Raw genomic sequence first — 22,451 nt, forward strand, 5'->3', positions numbered from 1 at the left:
GTGCCAGACTTCAAAGCAGTTCTTTATGTTTAAAGCATCAACTTTAAACCAATCAGCATTTCAGGCAGAGAGGGGCCAATGGATTCTGGATTCACAAACCACCTTGTTAATCAGCTCCAACACAGTACAGCAAAAATCACGCTGGAAGAGGAGAACTGAGAAGAATGCATCAGTAGTGCAGAATCCTTACACTCATCATTTGGCTGACAAACATAATCTTACAGCATGCCAGGATATCAGCCACTAAAATCAGCCCCAAAGCTATGACAATGAAATGATTCACAGATTGTTTCTGCCTCCCCCCTGTTTTGGTGGTGTGTCCTCAGCAGACAGCTGCTCTCTTAACAGATTCATGTGGGGACAGAAAAGGTAGAGTGATGAAGAAAACTCCTTGGCTTAGGCTATCTGTCATTACCAACTACTGTACACAGCTACCTGTACTTGAGTAATCTAAGACTTGGCCCATTAGTTTGCATGAAGCTTCTCTCCACACAGCTCTAGGCCTGGATTTCCTTTGTTTCTTGGCAAGTGTAATTCATGATATATTTCCTTATTGTAAGTGAAGCTTCCTGTAGTTTTGGATGGAAACATTTCCTTTTTTGTTGGGGTTTGAGCATGTAAGAAGAAAGTATCTGTATGAATTCTGTTCTGATCTGGTTACTGTTGCAATCCAGGACTATACTGAGACTATTCACATTTTAAGATATAGGTTGACCAAGTTCTTTCTACAGTATGGAGATAAAATTGTATGTCTAATCCAAGAGTATCAAACTCATGACAATCTCTTTGCATGTTCTTACACACCACAAGTGATGCTTGCTACTGCATGGTAGCCAAAGGAAGGGGAAAAAAAGAAAAAAGGAAAAAATGAATTTCTTGACTTCAGAAGAAATAATGCACGTGTTCTTTACAGAACTACTTCCTCATTCCTCCTTGCAAGACTACAAGCCACTAGGCAAGTGTCATACAAATAAACATGACACTTAAACTAAAGCACTTTGGGTTTCTATGTAGGAAATAACCGGCATCCTCTTGCAACTATTTTTTTTAATAATAGTGCTGAACACACTCTTGTCTCTGCTCTGGAATGTGACAAGCTATGGAGAATGTTTGGACAACTACCATTCTGCCATCATCAAACTGTGCTCAGGCAGGAGAACCTTGCCCAGGAGAACCTCACAATTTTCAGTAAACCCAAAGTCAAGGTCTTGCATCTGGGTCAAGGCAACACGCAATACCAATACAAGCTGGAGGATGAAAGGATTGAGTGCAGCCCTGCTGGAAAGGACCTGGGAGCATGGGAGGATGGGGATGATGCCCTTCGGTGTGATGCAGTGTTGTTTCTAGCAAAGGTCTCAGTTGCACCCTGGAGTATGCTTCTCATTCTTGACATGCCTGGACAATATCTGACATTCAAATGGGCAACCACCATGCTTTTACTGCTTCCCACATTGTCTCCTGTCCAGTAGATCGTAACTTCTTATGTAGCGACAGGGCAATATTACCTGCTGGCAGACCTAGCCACCTTATCTGAGCTAACGTATTGACTCCACCATTCCCTGGTCATTGCATGGGTGTATACTGTTTGCTGCCACATTCTGGATATCAAACCACATGTCTCTGCCTCAGATTGGTTGGATATGGATATTCCGATCCTGAGTGGCTCACTGAGCAATCCAAAGTGTAAGTCCTTGGAAGACTGCCCATCTATCTGTGCAGATGTACAATGCACAGTCACTCAGTTCCTGGGTTATAATCAAGCTATACCTTTCTTCTGCACCATGCCAAAGCTGACATCAGAAACCAATCGGGGTGCAGGATAGAACCCTGATGCTGCCACAAACCCCAACCAAACTCTTCCCAGTTTATGTGTAAATCTAATTCAGCAGATAGGGTGAGATCAAATACACAAAATGCCTGTGCTTGTTTGACAGCTAATTTGGCTTGCTGGAGAGCACTTTGTTCCATCCGTCTTCAATCCCATGATTGGTCTTTCTTAGTCAATACAGAGGCCTCAGGACGTGTGCAAGGTGGGATATAAAGGTCCTGCAATAGCCCAGGATGCCCCAAAATTCTTGTAGTTGTTCTGCTGCAGTTGATACTGGAAATGCCTGTATTTATCAATATTTTTTCTGCACTGCTCAAATATTGCACCTTGATCTTAGGAACTCAGTTTCTCCAAGGTTGGCCACTTATTGAGTGGTCTGTTGAATTATGGCCTTGGAGGCCACCAAAGGATTTAAGATCACTACAAGAGTCCCATAGTGATGGGAAGGAGCTTGCATAGAATTAAGTCTCTCATCCCCACTGTGAATTTGACCAAGAAGAGAAGGAAGTGTCCTCACAGGTGGCTTCCCCCCTACCTTGCTCCCAGATGCAGTTCTGGAGCTCTTCCATAGAATTCCATAAACCACTATGGGTGGGTGTATCTGGTTTATTAGGCCACATGAGTTGACAGGCTACCATAATCCACTGAATTAAGGAATGATTTTCCTCACTGTTTATGACAGTGGTATATAGCCTTTGCATCAGTGCTGGCTGTGTCATGATAGAGGCCAGTTTGAAATTTCTCATTTATCATGACACTTTTGGCTCCCATATCCCATAGTCTTAACAGCTAGGCCAGGATACTTTCCATAGGCCTTTGCTGGAATCACTGGTCCAAGTCCACCAATTCAGTGGCCATACATGGGCACACAGTAACATGCATCATAGACTGAGGAGGAAGCTACTCTTTGGGTGGTACCTCCTTAGGTCTTTCTTGGATTTTCTTTGGTTTTCTTTTTTTTTTTTTAGTGACTACTTGCTGAATTTCTAGAGGGTCCAGTTCTACCAGAGCCTCTAGTTCAGATTTTTTAGAATTCTCTTTTCCAACACTGTCAGGGCCATAGGGGTCTGATTGCTTGGGGTCCTCTTCATTTGTGAGAAGCAAGGCCCTAATAAGGACCAATCACTGGTTCAGGCCAAGTGTATGGTTCCCATACACTTAACAAAATGATGCTAATTTTTACTGCACCTTAGACCACACGGTATTCCTAGAAGACTGGCAGAGTATCAAAGGAATGCTATTATTCAGAGGCAATGGCAAGCTGACTGGATAAATACAGGATGGCAGATCTAAAGTTCCAAACAATTTTGGAAACACAAATAAATGCATATGAAAGAACAAGAGGACAACTGATGCTGGTAAGTATGGTTTTTACAGAAACCATAATTCTCAGCAAACTTGTAGACTTCAAAGAATGAAATCAAAGTAGTAAAGTAGTAAAAAAGTAGTAAAAAGGAAACTGCAAAGGTATAAGAAACATTTTTGAAGCAATTGACATGGTATCATAACACATAATGATAAGAAGAAAATAGCTCTATACCTTACCAATATCATTATATTATCATAATACTAAAAACCGACCAACAGTAATTTAACAGTGAACTGGAAATGTGGACCCGTCACTGGATAGGTTACTTTTCACACAGATTCAACAAGGGGTCACACCTTAATTTTCACTAAATCACTGCATAGCTGCTGCTGGCAAATATGATATATATGTGAATAACAGCAGTCAGTGTAATCTGGGGGAAACTAGAGTCCTAACAAAATGAGTTTTGTATGGCCAGATACAAAATCCTAGACCTAGAAATAAAGACTGGGAGTACAGAACCAGATTAGTCTGGAAAGTAGACACTTAAAAGAATCCAGTGGCCACTAGAGACAAGTTAGTATGAGTTCCTCCTAGGATGTTGAGATAGGTACACACACAGGGGTAGCAAACAGAAGCAGGCATGTAGTTTTAATTTTACATAGGGCTGTAGGTAAAGACAACAACTGGAATACACCATTTCAGATTTCATTTTTTAAAAAGCAGGATGAACATCTGAGGTGGGTGCAGGCATTTGGAGAAAATGCTTTACAGTGGGAGAAAGTACAATTCCTTAAGACAATCCAGTAGTAGGCTTATTATAATCTGTGAAAACTGGAAAGAAACTACGGGCAATAAAACACATTTTTATATGCTACAGGGAGTCATAGGAAAGTTCAATGATTGACATCTAGAACTAGAAAAATTCAAATGGGAAATAAAGCATATCTTTTTAACAGCATAAATAATTAAATAATGCAACAAACTACCAGAGGAATTAGATTTTCCACTCATTCAAATCAATAGCAGAACAGAAAAATATGCAATACTGTACTCGAGCCAAATACGTATCCCTGGGCTCAAAAATGAGGCCATGTGAAATTTCAGGGCCTGTGACAGGATCAAGGTTTTTTTTGGAACTAGAATTGTAGTTGCCTCTAGACTAGATCCCAGTTCTATCAGTCCTTCTGAGGACAGGCAGGTATTCAACAATTCAAGGAAGCAAGTAAAGGAGACCACCAAGAACTCAGTCAACAAACATTAGGTTGAATAGAACAAAAAAAGGAAAAAAAAAGGACAGTTTCACATTCTGAAACAAAATTCATTTTGAGCTCTGCAGACAAGGACTTGGGTGTCGCGGTGGACAACAGGTTGGCCATGAGCCAGCAGTGTACCCTCGTGGCCAAGAAGGCAAATGGTGTCCTGGGGTCCATTAAGAAGAGCATGACCAGCAGGTTGACGAGGTTGATCCTTTTTCACTACTCTGCTCTGGTGAGGCCACATTTGGAGCACTGTGCCCAGATCTGGTCTTCACAGTTCAAGAAAGACAGGGAACTATTGGAAATAGTCCAGTAGAGGGCCACCAAGACAATTAAGGGTGTGTCTTTTTTTTTATAAGGAAAGGCTGAGAGACCTGCGACTGTTCAGCCTGGAGGAGACTGGGAAGGGATTTCATCATTGTTTATAAATATCTAATGGATGGGAATCAAGTGAGTATGGTCAAATTCATTTCAACAGCACTCAGCAACAGGACAAGGAGCACAGATTGGCACATAGAAAGTGTCATCATCTGAAAATGAAGAAAAACTTCTTTACTTTGAGGGTCACAGAGCACTGGAACAGGCTATCCAAAGAAATTGTGGAGCCTCCTTCTTTGGAGACATTCCAAACCCATCTTGGTGCTTTCCTGTGTTATCTACTCTAGGGAACCTGCCTTAGCAGGTAGGATGGAATAGGAGATCTCCAGAGGACCCTCCTGACCCCTAGAATTCTGTTGTTTTCCCCTGAAGTGCAAAGCACCTACTAAAATTCTCATGAGAAAAAAAAAAAATTGCTATGAGAACAATATAATACAAATTTCAAAATATATTCAGTGGTCAAAAGGCAACAGAAAAGTAGTAAGGAACTGGCTAGAGGACCGTTCCCAACGGGTGGTGGTTAATGAAGTGAAGTCCAGCTGGCGACCTGTTTCAAGTGGTGTCCTCCAGGGGTTGGTACTGGGGCCTATCTTGTTTAATATCTTTATTAATGACCTAGATGAGGGCATTGAGTGTACCCTCAATAAGTTTGCAGATGACACCAAGTTGGGAGGTGGTGTGGATCTGCCTGAGGGTAGGGAGGCCCTTCAGAGGGATCTAGATAAGCTGGATCACTGGACTGAGGTGAATGGGATGAGGTTCAACAAGGCCAAGTGTCAGGTCCTGCACTTTGGCCACAACAACCCATGCAGCGCTATAGGCTTGGGGACAAGTGGCTGGATGACTGTGAAGAGGAAAGGGACCTGGGGGTGCTGGTTGATGCTTGGCTGAACATGAGCCAACAGTGTGTCCAAGTGGCCAATAGGGCCAACAGCATCCTGGCCTGCATTAGAAATAGAAATGGCCAGCAGGAGCAGGGAGGTAATCATCCCCCTGTACTCAGCACTGGTGAGGCCACACCTCGAGTATTGTGTTCAGTTTTGGGCCCCTCACTACAGGAAAGACATTGAGGCCCTGGAGCATGTCCAGAGAAGGGCAATGAAACTGGTGAGGAGTCTGGAGCACAAATCTTATGAGAAGCGGCTGAGGGAGCTGGGATTGCTTAGTCTGGAGAAGAGGAGGCTCAGGGGAGACCTCATTGCACTTCCTGAGGGAAGGTTGTGGTGAAGAGGGGTTTAGCCTCTTCTCCCAGGCAACAAACAGGACCCGAGGAAATGGCCACAAGTTGTACCAGAGGTTTAGGTTGGACATGAGGAAAAACTTTTTGTCTCAGAGAGTGGTCAGTCACTGGAATGGCCTGCGGTGGTGGAATTGCTGTCCCTGGCAGTGTTCAAGAGGTGCCTGGATGAGGAGCTACAAGATATGGTTTAGTTTGCGGTAGCAATGGCAATGAGAAGACAGTTGGACTAGATGATCTTACAGGTTGTTTCCAACCTTGTGATTCTATGATACTATGATTCTAAGTGAATAAATGCTGTGTCAGACAAAAGCAGCAAGCTAACCGCTCTGTGTATTATACTAGCTTATTTACAAATGGAGGAGCAAGCACAGCCAGAACTGTGTGTGGCATGGAAGCAAAGAAAGCAGTGAGTAGGTGTGAGGAGTAAACACAAGAACTTATTATCTCTATGCAGGGAACAGAAAGCCCTGGGAGCAGAAAACTTTCCAAGCTCCTCTGTTAGTATGATGGTGAAGGAAGGAAAAACTAATTGTGGGAGGGAGAACTAGACAAAAACATTTACGAAGAGTTCAAAAACATTCTACGGTTATATCGGATAAAGAAACTACTGAGGAAGTAAGCAGAAAAAGGCACTCTACAAGGATAGAGGAAGATATACACATGGGGTACTTGATTTACACAACTTCAATGCAGATGCCTTAAGATAAAATAAAATCCTACCCTGCATATACAGAAATCTGGAGACAGGAAGAGGAAGGGTTTTGTTTGAAAGCATTAGTAGGAACAAAAATATGAGAGCAAGATGGAGAAAATGTAAAAAAAAAAAAAAAAAAAAAAAGCTCTGCGCTGTCCTATAAAGACAGATCCTGTCTTGAAAAATTTTGTATTTGTTTATTCTTTAACTTACTACAAAGGTCATAATCTCATCCTGGATCACAGAGCCAGAGCTTCTGACAAGAGCTGGTGTTAGATCAGCAGGCATTTGTTGCATACACACTGACAAGGGATAGGTTACTAAATCCATTTCTTTGTCATATTAGACACATTTATAGCGGGGGCAGCAGGGAAGATATGACTTAATGTTGGTGCTGATATGACTTATATTTTAGAGATAGTGGCAATGAATTTTAGAATAAAAATGTGACGTACATGGAACCTCTGTGCAGAATAATATGATGCTGGTTATAACCAAACAGTCTACAAGGCAGAACCTAACCAAGACTAAGGCGCTATCTTAAAATACTAAGATTCTTCTACATTATTACAACTACATTGAGAAAAGCATATATATGAGCCAAGCTAAATACCATGAACCTGCCTTCTCAACAGATAAGTATTAGTTTCAAGTACTTTTTTCTGGATCTCTTGCCTCTTGCATGGTTCTGACATGCAGATCAAAGTTTCTGCAGGCTCTTGAATCCTCTCTTCCCTGGCTCTTTCCTCATCTCATCTGCCCAGCTACAGTAAATTAGTGTCTTGTTACCTTGAATGTTTATTCTCACATTCAAAAATGGCTTTGAGGTATGTTTCCAAATACTGCTGGAGCTATAATGAAGTGGAGGAGCTGTAGTGGCCCACTGGCTGCTCAGATCTTGAAAAGAATCAGAAAACTGCTGGAAAAGCAATATAGTTTTGCATGACCCTGGCACAGACCAGCAGGTGGAAGCAGTGAGAACCAGGAGATCAGAAAAAGCTCACTGTTCAGCTCCAGGAAGCATACAAAGTGAGAAACCTTTCCTAGATTATAATAAGTTTTACAATTAGAAAATGATATTTTCATATGAAAATGGTATCTTTTTACCCATATGACCAGCCTATAATCAGTAACTATCAGACATCTGTGTACAAGGGATGAATGAGAGAAGGCCACAAACACAGAGATTCAGATTTTTAGTATAAATCTCTGTGCTTTCATAGACCAATGCAAATATTTCCAATGAGAAAGACTCAAGAACATTTTCACACTCAGGAATTTGGTTAGGATATATAATGATCAGATTCAAATCCAGCAAAGCATCCAAACAAGGGAGTAACAATCTCTAAAATACCTTTGCAAAAATGTTTAAGTTCTGCCTTAGGTATTATTGCTTATTCACTTTCCTTTACAGTCTGCTTCTTGCGATGCTGGATTTTTTCACTATAATTAAGTAATTAAAAGTGACTGGCAATCTGATTTCCTTCCATTTAGACAAATATGAAAAGAAAACGCCATGATACCAATCCACATGTTTACATGCTATCCAGTCTACAGACCATCTGAGTTTTAACAGTAGACCAAGAAGAAACATTAAGAACAGCAGTGTCTTTTAAAGCACACAAGCGCTAATACACATTTAATAAAGTTATTTATAATACATTTTTGTTTCCCAGTATAAATTAACTTCTCTTGAGGGCTGAGGACCACTGACTACAGTAGGTGTCATGACCAGTAACTTGTATTCCAAGCCTGAAGCTCACCAGCTGTACAATGCTGAACACGCCTTTCTACTGTTTGTCTGTTTCAGTAGTAGGGAAAAACAAAAAGCAAGAAACAAAAAAACCCAACCAGGAATAACAACACACATTTCCATATGTATGCTAGCTTACTGGGATTTGTGAAAATAAAGTATTTGAAGTGTTTCAGCTACAAAAGGAAAATAAGTGGAATTAATTTACTGACAGATAATAAATAGTTACCTGTGTTGCCTCCCAGCCCCACTGCCTGTACTTGGGATCGTGCGTGAATCTCCACATATACCAGTAGGTCTCAATCACCTCCGGTCTTAGGATATAATACTTTTCATTCTGACGCACTGCCACTGCCTCTACACCACCATCAAATTTGAATGCTTCTGGACCCAGCTTTAATGCTGCAGAGCAAAGAGAAAAAAAAAAGAGAGAGAAAAAAAAGGAACATTTTTACTCCTGACAAACCATAGGAGGAAGTGGAGGCAGCTACATCCCAAGCATGTGAGAGAAGCAGGAACTAGCTCATCCTCAAGCAGTCTCATAAATATTTCCTACTGTTGAGGACTTTTCTTATGAACTTATTCAATTCCTGGGAGAAAACTACCTATCTTTACAGGCATACAGTAATCCTCTTGAAAACTAATGAAACACAAAGAATATGAACACATTCATATATACAATTATGGGATAAAATTGAAGTGACTGACATCAATTCTTGAGCAGCAAAAGAAACAAAAGGGTCAACAGCTGTTTTACAGCCTTTTGAACCTACCCAGAACAGCTGGAAAAGATCTTACAACAAAAACAGACATCACCACCCCAAATAAGCTATCTCATTCAAACTCTTGGTTTAGAGTAGTGCTGTCAGGCCACCAAAGCTCATGCGCTTCCTAATGGAATCCTCTAGTAAAATGTTTACAACTAGTCAATGGAAACTTAGCCACATCTGAAAATAAATCTCAAACAAAGAGATTTGCTGCTTCTGCCCTTAAAGGAAGATGTAACAGCACAGTGCCAGCATCTGGAGGTCTATTTTCAGCTTGGTTGCTACTAGATCTATTCAATAGTCCCTAGCTCTCCTGCTGGAGAAGAGAGTGAACAACTGATTCTCACTCAACGTTTTCAATCCCCTGGTGATTTTGCAACTCTGTCATACCATCTTTCTTACCTAAAACATTTATTTTCCATATGAAAGAATCCTATCTGATTCAGTTGTACCTTTTATGGAAATTATTCTGTACCTTTAGTTTTTCTCCCAGGGCTCTCTCTGCAACTCTTCCAACCCAACTACAGTGTTATTGAAATGTGTGGACTAGTTTGAATTAAATGTACTGGCAAAATTAATATAGCTACATAATAATGCTCTCTCTTTTGTTTCCTCGCAGTTTGTTTTTTCCTGATCAATACAGAGAGTTGGTATTTTCATAATGTTGTCAGTTAAGAGCTCATCATCTTATACATGAGATCTGAAATTATTTTTTTCATAGGTGCCTTACTTTACATTTAACTATGCTGAGCTTAATTAACTCAGTTATTACTCAGTAAGTCAACCTCATAAGATCCTGGTGCAATTTTTCAGCTTTCTGTCATTACTGATACCCCAATAGCCTTTTCTCAGTTGCCATCAGTGTGCATACTGTTCATGCTCTTTTCCTGAACACTTATATACATGTATATTCTATATGTAAATATGCATACACATTAAAATATAAAATTTACCTTTATACATGTATTATAAATAGAATTACATATTAAACAGATTACCAATGATCACCATCTCTCAAAGAGATGAATAATTGTATCTGCCCCATTTGTCCTATTCATCTGGCTTATTTTGCACTGCAGTTGCCAAACTTAAAATAACAGCTAATGCCATACCCAGATTCTGGGGATACTTCCTATCAGAATCTTCAAAGATGCACAAAAAACTTCATCATAAAATAATCACTCTGTAGACAAAACTTTAAGTACTATCAGCTAATGAATGGGAAAAATCTTACACATAAAGAGTAGTATATTTTACTTAGAATACCATGTACTATAAAACATCACATTCAATGAGCTATATAGATAATCTTGCTTACTAATTCAATCTCCGCAATACCTGCAAAAGCAAATTATTTATTTTAACTTGTTAGTGGTATTTTTATTCTTTCAGTTTTGTTGGGCATCTTTTTTCTTTATAACTTATGGATTTCACATTATTAGCTGTTTTATGCCACTGCCATATCATTTAATGGTGTATATGTTAAGCATTTAAAAAAGAGTTGCCAAGTAACCATAATACTTCCAGGTGTGCAGTCCACAAGCATAAACTCTGGCAAACCTTGCACCACAAGGACACAAAACTTTTAGCCTTGTCAAAGCCCACTGACAGCATTATGACCTCTTCTGCTCAGCCAATATACTGGCACACAGATCAAAGCACAACTTGCATCTTTCGTTCTCTCAGCCTTCCCTCCAAATTGACAGCACACCCAACTACAGAAAAATCTCGAAATCTTCTGCCAAAGGATGGGAGATCTACGATGACTGCAGCAATAATCTATCAACAGCTTATGGTAAAGAAAAAAAGCAGATCAGGTATGAAGCCAAAGTATGTATGGATTACATACTCCCAGAGAACGTGGATTCAGGTAACACTACTCTATGGCTCAGAGACAGATCAGAATCATGCCTGTATACTTCACCTTCCAAAGATCATCAGCTTCTTCCAGTGAATCAGAAAGGCAACTCACAGGGACTGCTAGGTTGACCATCAGCTTGAATAGAATCTACAGGGATTTTCAAAGACCCGTAGAAAGAGCCTGAGCTCAGGATATTCTCAGTCACTTTTCCAGCCTACAACTCAGGAGTCTGAAAGTCTTGGAGAACACTAAGAGGTGAATCAGTTTATCAGAGTGACTGTGTCCCTGCATAAATCCATTACTGTCCACATGACTGTAAATGCTAACTGTCACTGGGACATAATGCTGATTGAAATACAACAGGAAAAGTTACAAGGACTTTCCACTTCTCTGTACTAATCAGCACTATGGCACAGACAGCATCGTAAGAGATGAAATGGGTAACATTGCTGAAAGAATGCAATCTGATGAGAAAGGGAATACAAATGATGGAGTAACACCATGAAGGATTAGGGCAAAACTTGTAACAAGCAGTGTAATAGAAGACCGTCAGGTAAACAGACCAACTTATATTTGAGCAATGAGACTTCAAAAACAACTTCAAAAAACAGCATGCAAATAGTACATTCTTCCAAAGAGGTAAGTCTGCTAGTCATTTCAGATTTGCTCCTAAAAAACTGCAAGGTGGCAACATAGTTTAACTGTTCAAAGCTAACTTGACGGTAATGATTAACATGTTTTCAGTTAATCAGTCTCCAGGGTAATAAAAACAAATACTTTCACCTAAGTTGGGTGAATATGATTGCCAGGCACCTTATGGAAACAACGAAGTCTGTACAGAGATCAAACAACTGACTTTTGAACTAGAATTGGTCTACCAGTTCCACTATAATTTTTGACTGAAATATGAAATAAGGCATTCTTAAATTTAAGAGACATTAGTCCTCTTCTCTGTAGAGGTGGGATGTTCCCCAGCATCACAAATCTGAACTGAGATTACAAACAAACACATTGATCTTGTAAGTCCAAAATGGAGTTACATCCTTCCTCCACATGTGAAAAAGCTATGCATCTTCAAACTGACTTATACTGGCTAAAGCAGTAGCAACCACCAACAGTTGGCGTTATGCAGAGAGGCAAAGATAGTCTCATGGCCCAAGACTAAATTCTTTGCTTTATCCAGCAGGACTTGTAGTGCAGTAGGCTGTGGACTCTCTAAGACAGCTTCACAGATCTGAGGTTGGGAGACTTGGCAGACATCAGCAACAGTCTGTCCCAAAGCTGATGGTGTCCTTGTGTTACACTTCCTATCAAGTTAAAAAAAAAAGTTCTAAAATCTTCAGCAAGCCTCAGTAACGTACTGCAAGCATCCAAAAATTCTGCATGGGATCACTAAGACACAATCTGGGGGACCGAATACTCAAAACATCAGGAGAAAGCTCTTGTTTCAGTGATGCTAGCTCTAAGGCAAATCAGTCAGTCTATATCACTGTTCAAAACTGTGATCATGTGGCAACTTTTTCTGGTTACATGGGAAAGTGATCACTGTTGCCAAAACAGAAAGAAAGTCAGGTTTTTTTCATCAGTAAAGCGGTGAAAAAGCAGGATGCTTTATTATCTGCAGGGTAGTCCTCAATCCAAATGACAAATGGTAAACCACACATCTTTTTATCATAAGTTTAGGGATGCAAGATGAAGTATTTGAGTTGGAGAATAAGTCAGAGTACACTGGGGAGCATTGTAGACCAGCTACGGTGTGTGAGATTCTTGCAACACAAGATACTCTTCCATCTGTCACAGCTGGGAGACGATGGCCTTACATGCCTACACTGCAGGAGCAAGAACTCCTAAATACCAAGATCTGCTGCTGAGGAAAAAAAAAAAACTGGCTAGCAACAGAATGCTTGAAGTCAAGAGGTAAATAAGAGAATGCAGAGGGCCTCAAAATGTCCTGTCTCACCTCAAGGGTCTTCAGAAGCCACCAACAGGAACAAATGAATCCAAGGGACCACAGGGATGGGACCACAGAAATGACAAAAGTCTGGGTGATTCTCACATCAGTTGTGATAACTTCAGTTCCAAAGGCAAGTAAATAAGAATAGAGGCAGAAGTAAATTAAGGATAAGGGCTATATTACCTTGTTTTGTTAAAGAAGGGTGAAGACATGACAAATACTTTGTCTCACACAGGGTGACAGAATCTGCCTGAAGATACAGAATAATGTATGAGAGAGGAAAAGCAGCTTGAGAGGATACTATTACTGTCTTAAAATATTCTAATAAGTAAGAAGGCTCCAGACACAAATGTCATGGCATAAAATCACTTTAGTGCTAAACAAGTAGGTGTGCTGTCACTGCAAGACCATTTTACTTACTATTTCAATCGTAAAACCTGCTCAGACCAAAATTGCTCAAGTGGAATCTATCTGAAATAATACTACACAGAAATCTTGGCACCTAAATCGCTTGTCATGTGACCAAGAATCTCCTGTTTATTTATGTAAAATATGGAAAGCATGATTTCAGAGCAGAATTTCAGGAGATGGTATTTCATGATATGATAATTCTACCATAAAGACAGATTGCAGAAAATACAGAATTTAGTTTGCCTGATGCTGTCTGTAGTATTGAATTTTCTTTTTTCTAAGCTTGCTTTTATACCTGCAATAAGCACAATAGGACACTGACAGTTGGCAATACAATGTCCTTCTTTTCCGTAAGCGCTTTTGTTCTTTGAAATTCTGCTTTGACTGGATCTTGGAACAGCGGTTCTTTTAATACTCGCCCCTTACATAAACTTAGGCTGCTTAACGTAGTATCACAACACTAAAATACAGTAAGACCAGGCACATACTTCTGTTTATTATGAGTAATGCTGGGAAGACAAGGGAAAGGACAGTTCTGGTCTACCCAAAGGAAAAAGCTCTCTGTCCTCAGTACACAATCTCAGAGCCTTGTTGTCTCCTCTAGCAGACCAAATGGAGCAAAAGCTCTCCCAAGTCTATAAGAAAGAGAAGCTTTTGCCTATGCTGACTCAAAAATAAATGTATCAGCTGAACGAGGACAACTATCTGTCCTCCAAAAGAGAGTCTTTTTCTGTAACCAGTTAGTTCTCACATCACTATGTACAATTATATCTAAATTCTGCTGTTAAAGCGTTAAGAAGTTGTTGACATTTCACACATAGGAGATCATTATTTTCTCAGAAAAATCAGGGCAGAAAAAAAATATAAACTACTGAGACTGTAGGACTGAACAAAAGAAAACTAGGACACTGCAAATTCACAGCTGTCTGTACAACTTTCAGTCTATTCCTTGCATGTTTTCTTACACAGTCATTAAATATATAACCAAGAATTGTATCTCTCTGTCTTCTGACTTATTTAGGGTACAGAATAAAAATCTGAAGGAAAAAAAAAATAAGGGTAGCACTCGCAGCTGAAAATTTAGCATTGCCAATTCTTAGGTGTCTGATTTAAAAATTTTAATGCAAGTTTTCAAAAAGCAACAGCACCTGCAATACTATCTCCTATCTTTTTCCTTAAGTGTCCCTGTATTTTTTTTTTCGATTGGCTTTTTTTTGAAGGCAACATTATAACAATACTATGTAATCCTTGGGAATAAATACATGAATTCTCATCTTTAAAAAATGCTATGAGTAGTTCCCATCACTTCTACAAGGACGTTATTTTAGAAGCTCACTTCTGAAATGGCCACATTTTCAATTTCTAGGCTATATTTATTCATGGCAAGCATATAAATTCTTGCTCTTTATGCAGCTGTGTTACTTTTAGCTTAAAATAGCTGTATTTCTTTGTAGTGTTTATCCACTGATATGACAACAAATCTATTATTTTCTTGGATATTACTTTTCTCATCTAAGCAGGCCAACTTCTTACTGTAAGATAAAGAGGTCTGTCACCCTCATCATTTTGTTGGTCCTTCTCTGCATTCCTTCTGCTTCGGATTCAGATTTGTACAGAGTATTCTGGATGACAAATTATACATGTCTTCTAAGGCAGTGGTAATATTCTCTTATCTCTGTTGAAAATTTTTCACCTGATACAGACTAAGGCTGCACTAGCATTTTTCAACTTCCAGTTTACAGAAAGAGCTCCTTTTTCTATTAACTTCTTCCTTCTGACAGTCCAGTCAAGGACTTCCTGTTTATTATTCTAAGACTCCAGATCTTAATTGTCTTTTGATTTTATACTAATAGTAAGTGCAAATAGCACACTCCAATTTTATGCATCAAGGTCACTTCAAAGACAAACAAAAAACAAAAAAAGAGAACACGATCCAAAATTTCCAGCCCAACAATGAAGGCTGATACTGCTTTGTCATTAGTCAGGTCTTTGATCATCTCACAATTTGCACAGTAATCTCCATCCTCTCTACTCTAATTGTACTTAGCCAGAATGTATTAGCACTAAAATCAGTTGAAATTGCTTTTGCAAATTTCTCACTCTACACAACTGTAAGAATAATATATATGAAATGAAAAACTGCCTTAGAATCTGGGATGACAAGAATTCACACATATTCCCTTCATCCCTGCACCCACACTGCATATTGTAGCCAACTGATGCAAAAATAGGGGCAAACATGCAGGAAGATTTCACATTTACACACCATGATGGAGATGAGAAGCAAATACAACTGACATTAAGACAATTACACTAGTATAAAAACAGTGCATACTAGAAAAGGAATAAGTCCGTAACAACTCCTAGAAATAATTTCAATAATTTCTATATTCAGCTACTGAAATAACTAGCAATGTATCTTACTTGTTCTGTCATATGACTCATGACAAGTATGTGCAATTTCAGCTCCAAGTTGCAAGTAATGTCCAGCTTTGTCATCTCGGGAGCCATCTGCTCCAAGGGCAAACATTCCCCCTGCAAAACAGGTCAAATGGCCCATCTTTCTCTCAAGGTGCCCATTCTTCCACTCTCCAATGAAGGTCAGTCCTCCATTGGACTTTCTGATGAGGTGTTTTTCTATGGCCTACAAGAAGATAAAAAGAACTTTCAAATACTGCTTTAAATGCAAGTTTTACATACTAACACTTCTTAAAAGAATAAAGTACTGTTTTCAAAACAAAAATATTTTTCTTTTATCAAACATACTTTTGAGCACCACATGAACAAACAATTTTAAGAATATAATTTCAGTGAATGCAAAAAATACCCTACTTATTAAATTACATTTATGAGACCTGTCACAAGAAAGTCACAACACATTACATTACAATTTTATTTGAGAATTAAGCACGTTCTATGGTTCACTTGACTGCTCGTCTACTTGTTAACTATGAGAAGTAAATATCTGTTCTACCATACAGTTTGTGTGCATTCACACAAATTTGCTGGATATTTTCTGTCAGCAATGTATGTAAATGCAGCACCTGTACTCCTAGTCAGCCTTTAAATAGAAACTGAAAAGAATGCTCCAGCTTCCTTTTAGCCTCTCCACAGCATCTTTTTGATTGCACGTGGTCAAAGAATGGGTGAGGGTTTGTGCAGCTGTTCACAGAAGCACTATAGAAGTAGGTGAAGAAACAGCTGCTTGTTCTTTTGCACTTTTGTACCTGTGTATATTCTTGCCTGTGATTTATAAATGGCACTCTTTTGACACTGTTTGGAGAAGAGCTGAGGCAACTTGCCAAAGTTCACGAATTCCATGGAAAGTTTGCTAACTACATGGAAAAAAAATGTATTTACTTAAGCCTCTTTCAAAGAGAGCAATAATCTCCATCATCTACTGCAGTACTTACTCTCTTTACCATTATATAGTTTTTCTTGTTCTGTAACTAGAATGTTGTTATAGTGTGAGTCCATCATAAGTATCTTCTTTGTCATACAGACATTATTTCTACCTTTTTTCTAAAAATCTCTTTTGTAACAATCTGATAGGCTCACATCTTCCTCCAAAGTGCATGGAAGCTCTGGTCAGAATACTCTAATGCTTATTAAAGTGCCATAAAAAAGGCATTTATTACTCAACTCCTCATCTCCAATATCTACGATAGAAGTGAACCATTACTCCTCTCTGCTGCTTTTCTGATGCCTACAATATAATGAGATATACTGAGACCACACACAAAGAGGATGTTGCATTTAATAACTACAGGGATTATCTTGGACATGGAGGTCATGTCTGATGCACACAGCGGTATCACTAGTATCTACACAGTATCTATGCTTGCTGTTACCATGACTCAGGTAACAAATACATGGATTAATCAGTTAACATTTTATAATTCAGATTTAAAAGTGAACAGTGAAATAGCTGTGACAATAGATATTCCAAATTAACCTTTATTTATTTATTTTAATGTTGAAGTACCATAGGGCTGCTAAAGCAGCTTTATTGAACTCAGCACTATTTGGACTATCCAGGTACTGAAATAATGTCTGTTGAAGAAAACATTGGAAGACTGTCAATTTCCCAATGGCTTTTTAAAGCAAACAAATAACAACTGCCACCCAAAAAATACCAAAAAGAATTCTTGAAGTTATTATCATAAAGGACAAAATTCCATTGGTTAGGAGCCTCGTTCAGGGAAGACAATAATATAAATAGTAATTGGAAACAGTTGTACATGTTTTTTTTGTTTTGTTTTGTTTTCTGAGTAGGTTCTTGCCTTGAGATTCTGCAATGCTAGCAGCAACTTTTCTGAATCATTAGAATGCTGGGAATCTACCTCAGCTATGCTGCCAACACAGCTCTCATCGTCTCTATGTGTCTGAAGTGCATGCACTACATAAAAGCCAATGCAGTGGATTACAGGGAGATGACAGTATAATAATACAGCAGTGCTCTACGTCTTACTTGGTCTTATCATTTGGATGGTAAAATTCCACTACTATCGTCTGCTGAGTATTCTGATCTGCAGTCATCTTGGGTTCACTTCTTCACTACTGATAGATCTGAATTTTGTGCTCATGGCAGGATCCAGTGAAAAGAATGCAGAAATAACTGACTGAGGAGGAACTGACTGCTGCAAAGTGCAACAATCATGCAAATTGGTATTGAGAACTGCTACACTATTGTAGCTTCTACTGCCAGAATGCCTGGTGCAGTTAACTGTTAAAACCTCACCTGTCCTGAAAGTACTGACACAGGAAAGATAGGAGGTGCTGAAGATGAATCTAAGATGTATAACATTTGCTGCATTGATTCAATTATCCTAGACTGTGGCAGAAGACTGTGGCAAAAATTATATATGATGATGATAGGATTTCTATGATCATATGGTACATAAAACTTGAGGCACCATTTTTTGAGGAAGACACTGTTTTCTTAAATGAACAAGAGAGCTTAAAAGAGTTTATACTAGTTATATATTGGCTAGGTAATAATGAAGTATCATCTTCAGAGTAGCAAAACAAGCACCCTCAACAAGAAAATAAATGCAATCCTCTCAAAATACTGCACCATTCAACAACCTAAAAAGGACAACTAATATTTACAGAAATTGAAAATGAACACCTGAGCATTGTAGGAGTACTGATCCTATTGGATTAGAAAAGTTTCAGAATGTTGGAAGAGATCTGACATTTGTACCCTTGGCCGGATGGCCAGAGCCACAGAACACTCCTGTAGGTACTGCAAGGCAATGGCATGCAGCCTGACCACAATGAGTACACATGTTCTAAAGTGGACATGTGTACTTAAGCTTCCAAGGAAAACACTTATTTATACCAGAGATGTGAGAATAATTGTTGTAAATACATTCTTCCTCTGTGAAATGACAGAAACAATTATCTCAGATGCGAACACTGAACATTCTCTCTGATGTTCCTTCCTACTGTACATGACTCTACTATTACAAAAATAATTGCATTCTCTGAGCTGTTTTGGAACAGAACTTTCTATGTTGTTGATAGCTGAACACACTGCTGGATTCTTCTTTTGGATATCTAATGCTGTGCAATAACAAAGAGTGTAGATCAATTCTGTGAATCTAGCAGCTTAGAGCAGTCAAAGCGAACAGATCAAAAGGAAGCTTTCCCACCTCCAGCAAACGTGAGGAGGAGAATGCACTTTAAGTCACACTGCATACAAGGTCCACATGATGATGTTGAATGCAAATAAGTTCACCCTCAGCATTTATCACCACAAAAAATTCTCAATGAATTTCACAATTTCTGTGAATGTACACAGCAGGCCATTGAAAAGATGTGTACTCTGCAATAGAAGGCTACACTCATGTTATAGGTGCATGCAGAGGTTGTGGAGAACGGAATTTGTTCACACTTCTGCTATGAAGGATGTGGTGACTTGGCTAAGACTTTATATGGCATGGATTGGAAATCATAGCTTCCGAAAAACACATGCTATTATCGTCTTTCTTCCTCTCAGTATCTCAAGGGATGGGATGTCACAGTCCAGTGCAAGACCTGAGAGGGAGGGTGTGGTGTTATATCTTCTACACTCTTCATTATATAAGCTAAGGGAGTGCAGCATGGCAGAACAGATACCCTCTTTTAGACTGGTGGGTGCTGAGAACATTTCCAACTCTGTACTATGAGTAGGAAGAATGTATTTTACACCCTTCCCCTTCTGTTTGCATAAATGACACTAAAACTTGGCTCAATGTTTTGAAAAACAAACAATAAGAAATGTTATCTGTGAAAGAAGAACTATGGTATAGGCAACAATAAAAGAAGAGTGAAGGAATTGGCTCTGAAAATAATTGGAGATTTTAATTCAAAATTCAAACTTTAATTATGTAAGACAAATCCCTGACTCTTTGCATGTCTCTCTGCATTCTGAATCTTTGCATGTCTCTTTCAGTATTAAGTACGACTTGAAATAAATACAAAGTCTGATCCAAAAGGATGTTCCAAAATGTATAAATCAGTATTGCTCATGTAGACTCAAATGTGCACTGCTGGGGTTGGTTGAGAGAAAGCCAAAGGGGAAACATTCTGATGCACTGCAGGTCATATCACTTAGAGCCAAACCATTCCTGCTTCTTTTCTCCCTCCTATGCACCTGTCCTTTCTATCCCAGATTTGCTTTGCTGTGTCTCAAGAGACAGAGATTTGCCCACACAAAATATTTGTGAAACTGGACATACATCAAAGAGAATCAAAATTTATGTTCTCTAATTTTCAAGTGTCCAGCATCTAAGAGCAGGAATAAAATATTTAAACAGTAACCACAACAGATGTTAAAAGCTAAACAGCCATTTTAAAGCCTAGAGGACACAAAAAAACCCGCATCTAAAACTTTTGAAAGAATTCAGCTACTGCTTTGAACTACTAACACTGATTTATGCAAACCCTGGAAAGCTAACAAAATTCATAAAGACTGAGAAATAGTTGATGATGTAACAGTATTTTAAAAAGTTAACGAAAGAACCATATAAAATTAGTTATGTAGTTTGAAAAAATAAATGATTGATTGACAAGTGCATACTGATATCACTAAGAATATTAGGAATTTCTTTGGTATTGTACAAAACATTGGCCCTAACAAAATCTAGGCAGCACATACAAAGTGGATTAATTGCTGGACTGTTAGAACAGTTCAAAAGAAATTGTGAAAAATCCTCATTCTATAAAGATTCTGAAAGGATGATTTTATTCAATGGCAGTCAGCATTTCTGTCAGTAATCTGCAAGAAAAAAAATGTGAAACAAATTTGCAAATGACACAAAAAGTGATGGAGGTATAGATAGCGATAAAGGAAAAGACAGCCCTATAAAATCATACAGAAAAAGTGATAAAATAGGTTTCACTTGAACAGTCGTGTTTTAATAGAGATAAGTATAAGGTCACACATCAGGGAATTGGGAATGTAAATCACAGCAGAAGGAGTGCAGTAAATCAAAATACTGTAACAAACTTCAGAGTATAACCAACTGGGAAATGGATGAGAGTGGGATGCAAAGGTTAAGAATGCAAACACAACTCTTGGCTGGGTGAAGAGGAGAATCTAAGAAGAAACCACGTGGTTATTAGAATTAGCAGAACCATTACTGAAACTACATATCTAATTCTTGTCTCCACAGACTTAAAGACACTGGAAAGTACTTAGAGCTTAAGAAGTTATTCAAAGTCTGGAAGAACTGTTTTATAATGTGACATACAAAGATATCATGTATCTCTTTCAGAAGAGCATGCCTCATACTTTTGTTGGTAACAGCTACATGATAGGATACTCCTCTAAAACAATGTAAAAAAGTTCAAGTCCTTGAAATGCAAAGCTGACGAAATTCAGGTCTGAAATAAGACACATTACAGTTTCAAAGCAACTTCAACTGGAATTTCATTACATTTATTTTTTAAAATGTGAATTTTCTGAACACAAAGAACAGGGATTTTTCTTTAGGAAACTGCCTGCACTATAATTGAACTTTCAAGGCTTGTGTTGAAAGCAACACGACATGCACAGAGGTTGGAACAGGTTTGACACCAAGAATCAATCTGCATGTGGACAAGATCACACAATCCCTGCTGCTATTTGCACCACAGCCAACTCAACTGAAGCTAGCTTTACTGTCATTCTCTGTTATTCTTAACTGCATCTTAGGTACGTGGACATATATGGGTACAAGTGAGACCAATAAAATAAGATGCCTGTGTAGGGGCACACTCAGGAATAAAAGTCATACATCATAAAGCTCAGAGGCATCACAAAAAAGTCCCTACCTGAAATCCCCCTTATCTGCCTCTGATCTACTCGGGCTGGCACTACTTGATTTGTGAGAACAAACAAGACCATATTACAAAAGATTGATAGAGCAAGAAAGAGGTATGAATTGCATTTTATAAGATAAATATCAAATATAACAACTAAACATTTTAGAAAATAATTTGAAGAATAAAACAAATCAGGACTTTTAATTACTTGAATTACTCTGAATCTGGGATTAAAAAACAAACAAAAACTTAGTCATCTTGTACATCTTACATTAAGAGTTATTTCCAATAAAATGTTCTTTGGATTATTCCACTCTAACACTTTGGATGAGCTGACGTTTTTAGCACAGCAATTTGCATCAGATATATTCCACAATAGTACTTTTTAAATTACTCAGGGAAAAAGTTTACATAATCAAAACAAGTCCTATACATTGTTGCTTTTTTACTTTTTCAATCTTCAAATATGCTTTTTAAGTTCTACTATACAGGAAAACTCAATGAATTATAATCACCTCAATGGCATCGTCGTACATTTTTCTTGCTTCTGTGTCCGTTTTGTCTGACATAAGCCAGGCTTTCAATAAATATTCATAAAAACTGTCTCCCAGCCCGCCCACAGATGTGTGATCTGCAGGAAGAAAAGAGGTAAAGAAAAGTTGAAGAGCTTATATAATAGCACCTTTCATTTATTTAAAACATAAG

The 22,451-nt window shown here is 38.5% G+C and overlaps 1 protein-coding gene across 2 annotated transcripts in view; it reads right to left on the reverse strand.

The window, feature by feature from the left end:
• MAN1A2 (mannosidase alpha class 1A member 2) overlaps window positions 1-22,451 on the reverse strand; it is a 138,373-nt gene that overhangs the window by 8,427 nt on the left and 107,495 nt on the right. For both annotated transcript variants that reach the window (XR_004169200.2, XM_031610253.2), the window contains exons 9-11: window positions 22,262-22,377; window positions 15,879-16,098; window positions 8,691-8,863 (exon numbers count right to left, since the gene is read on the reverse strand). Coding sequence is in view for 1 of the 2 variants with exons in the window: in XM_031610253.2 (XP_031466113.1) it covers window positions 8,691-8,863; window positions 15,879-16,098; window positions 22,262-22,377 (509 nt within the window). In the remaining variant the exon portion in view is untranslated. The remainder of the gene's footprint in view (window positions 1-8,690; window positions 8,864-15,878; window positions 16,099-22,261; window positions 22,378-22,451) is intronic.

Source organism: Phasianus colchicus, chromosome 1 (genome assembly GCF_987193195.1).
Source record: "Phasianus colchicus chromosome 1, bPhaCol1.hap1.1, whole genome shotgun sequence".
Lineage (NCBI taxonomy): Eukaryota > Metazoa > Chordata > Aves > Galliformes > Phasianidae > Phasianus > Phasianus colchicus.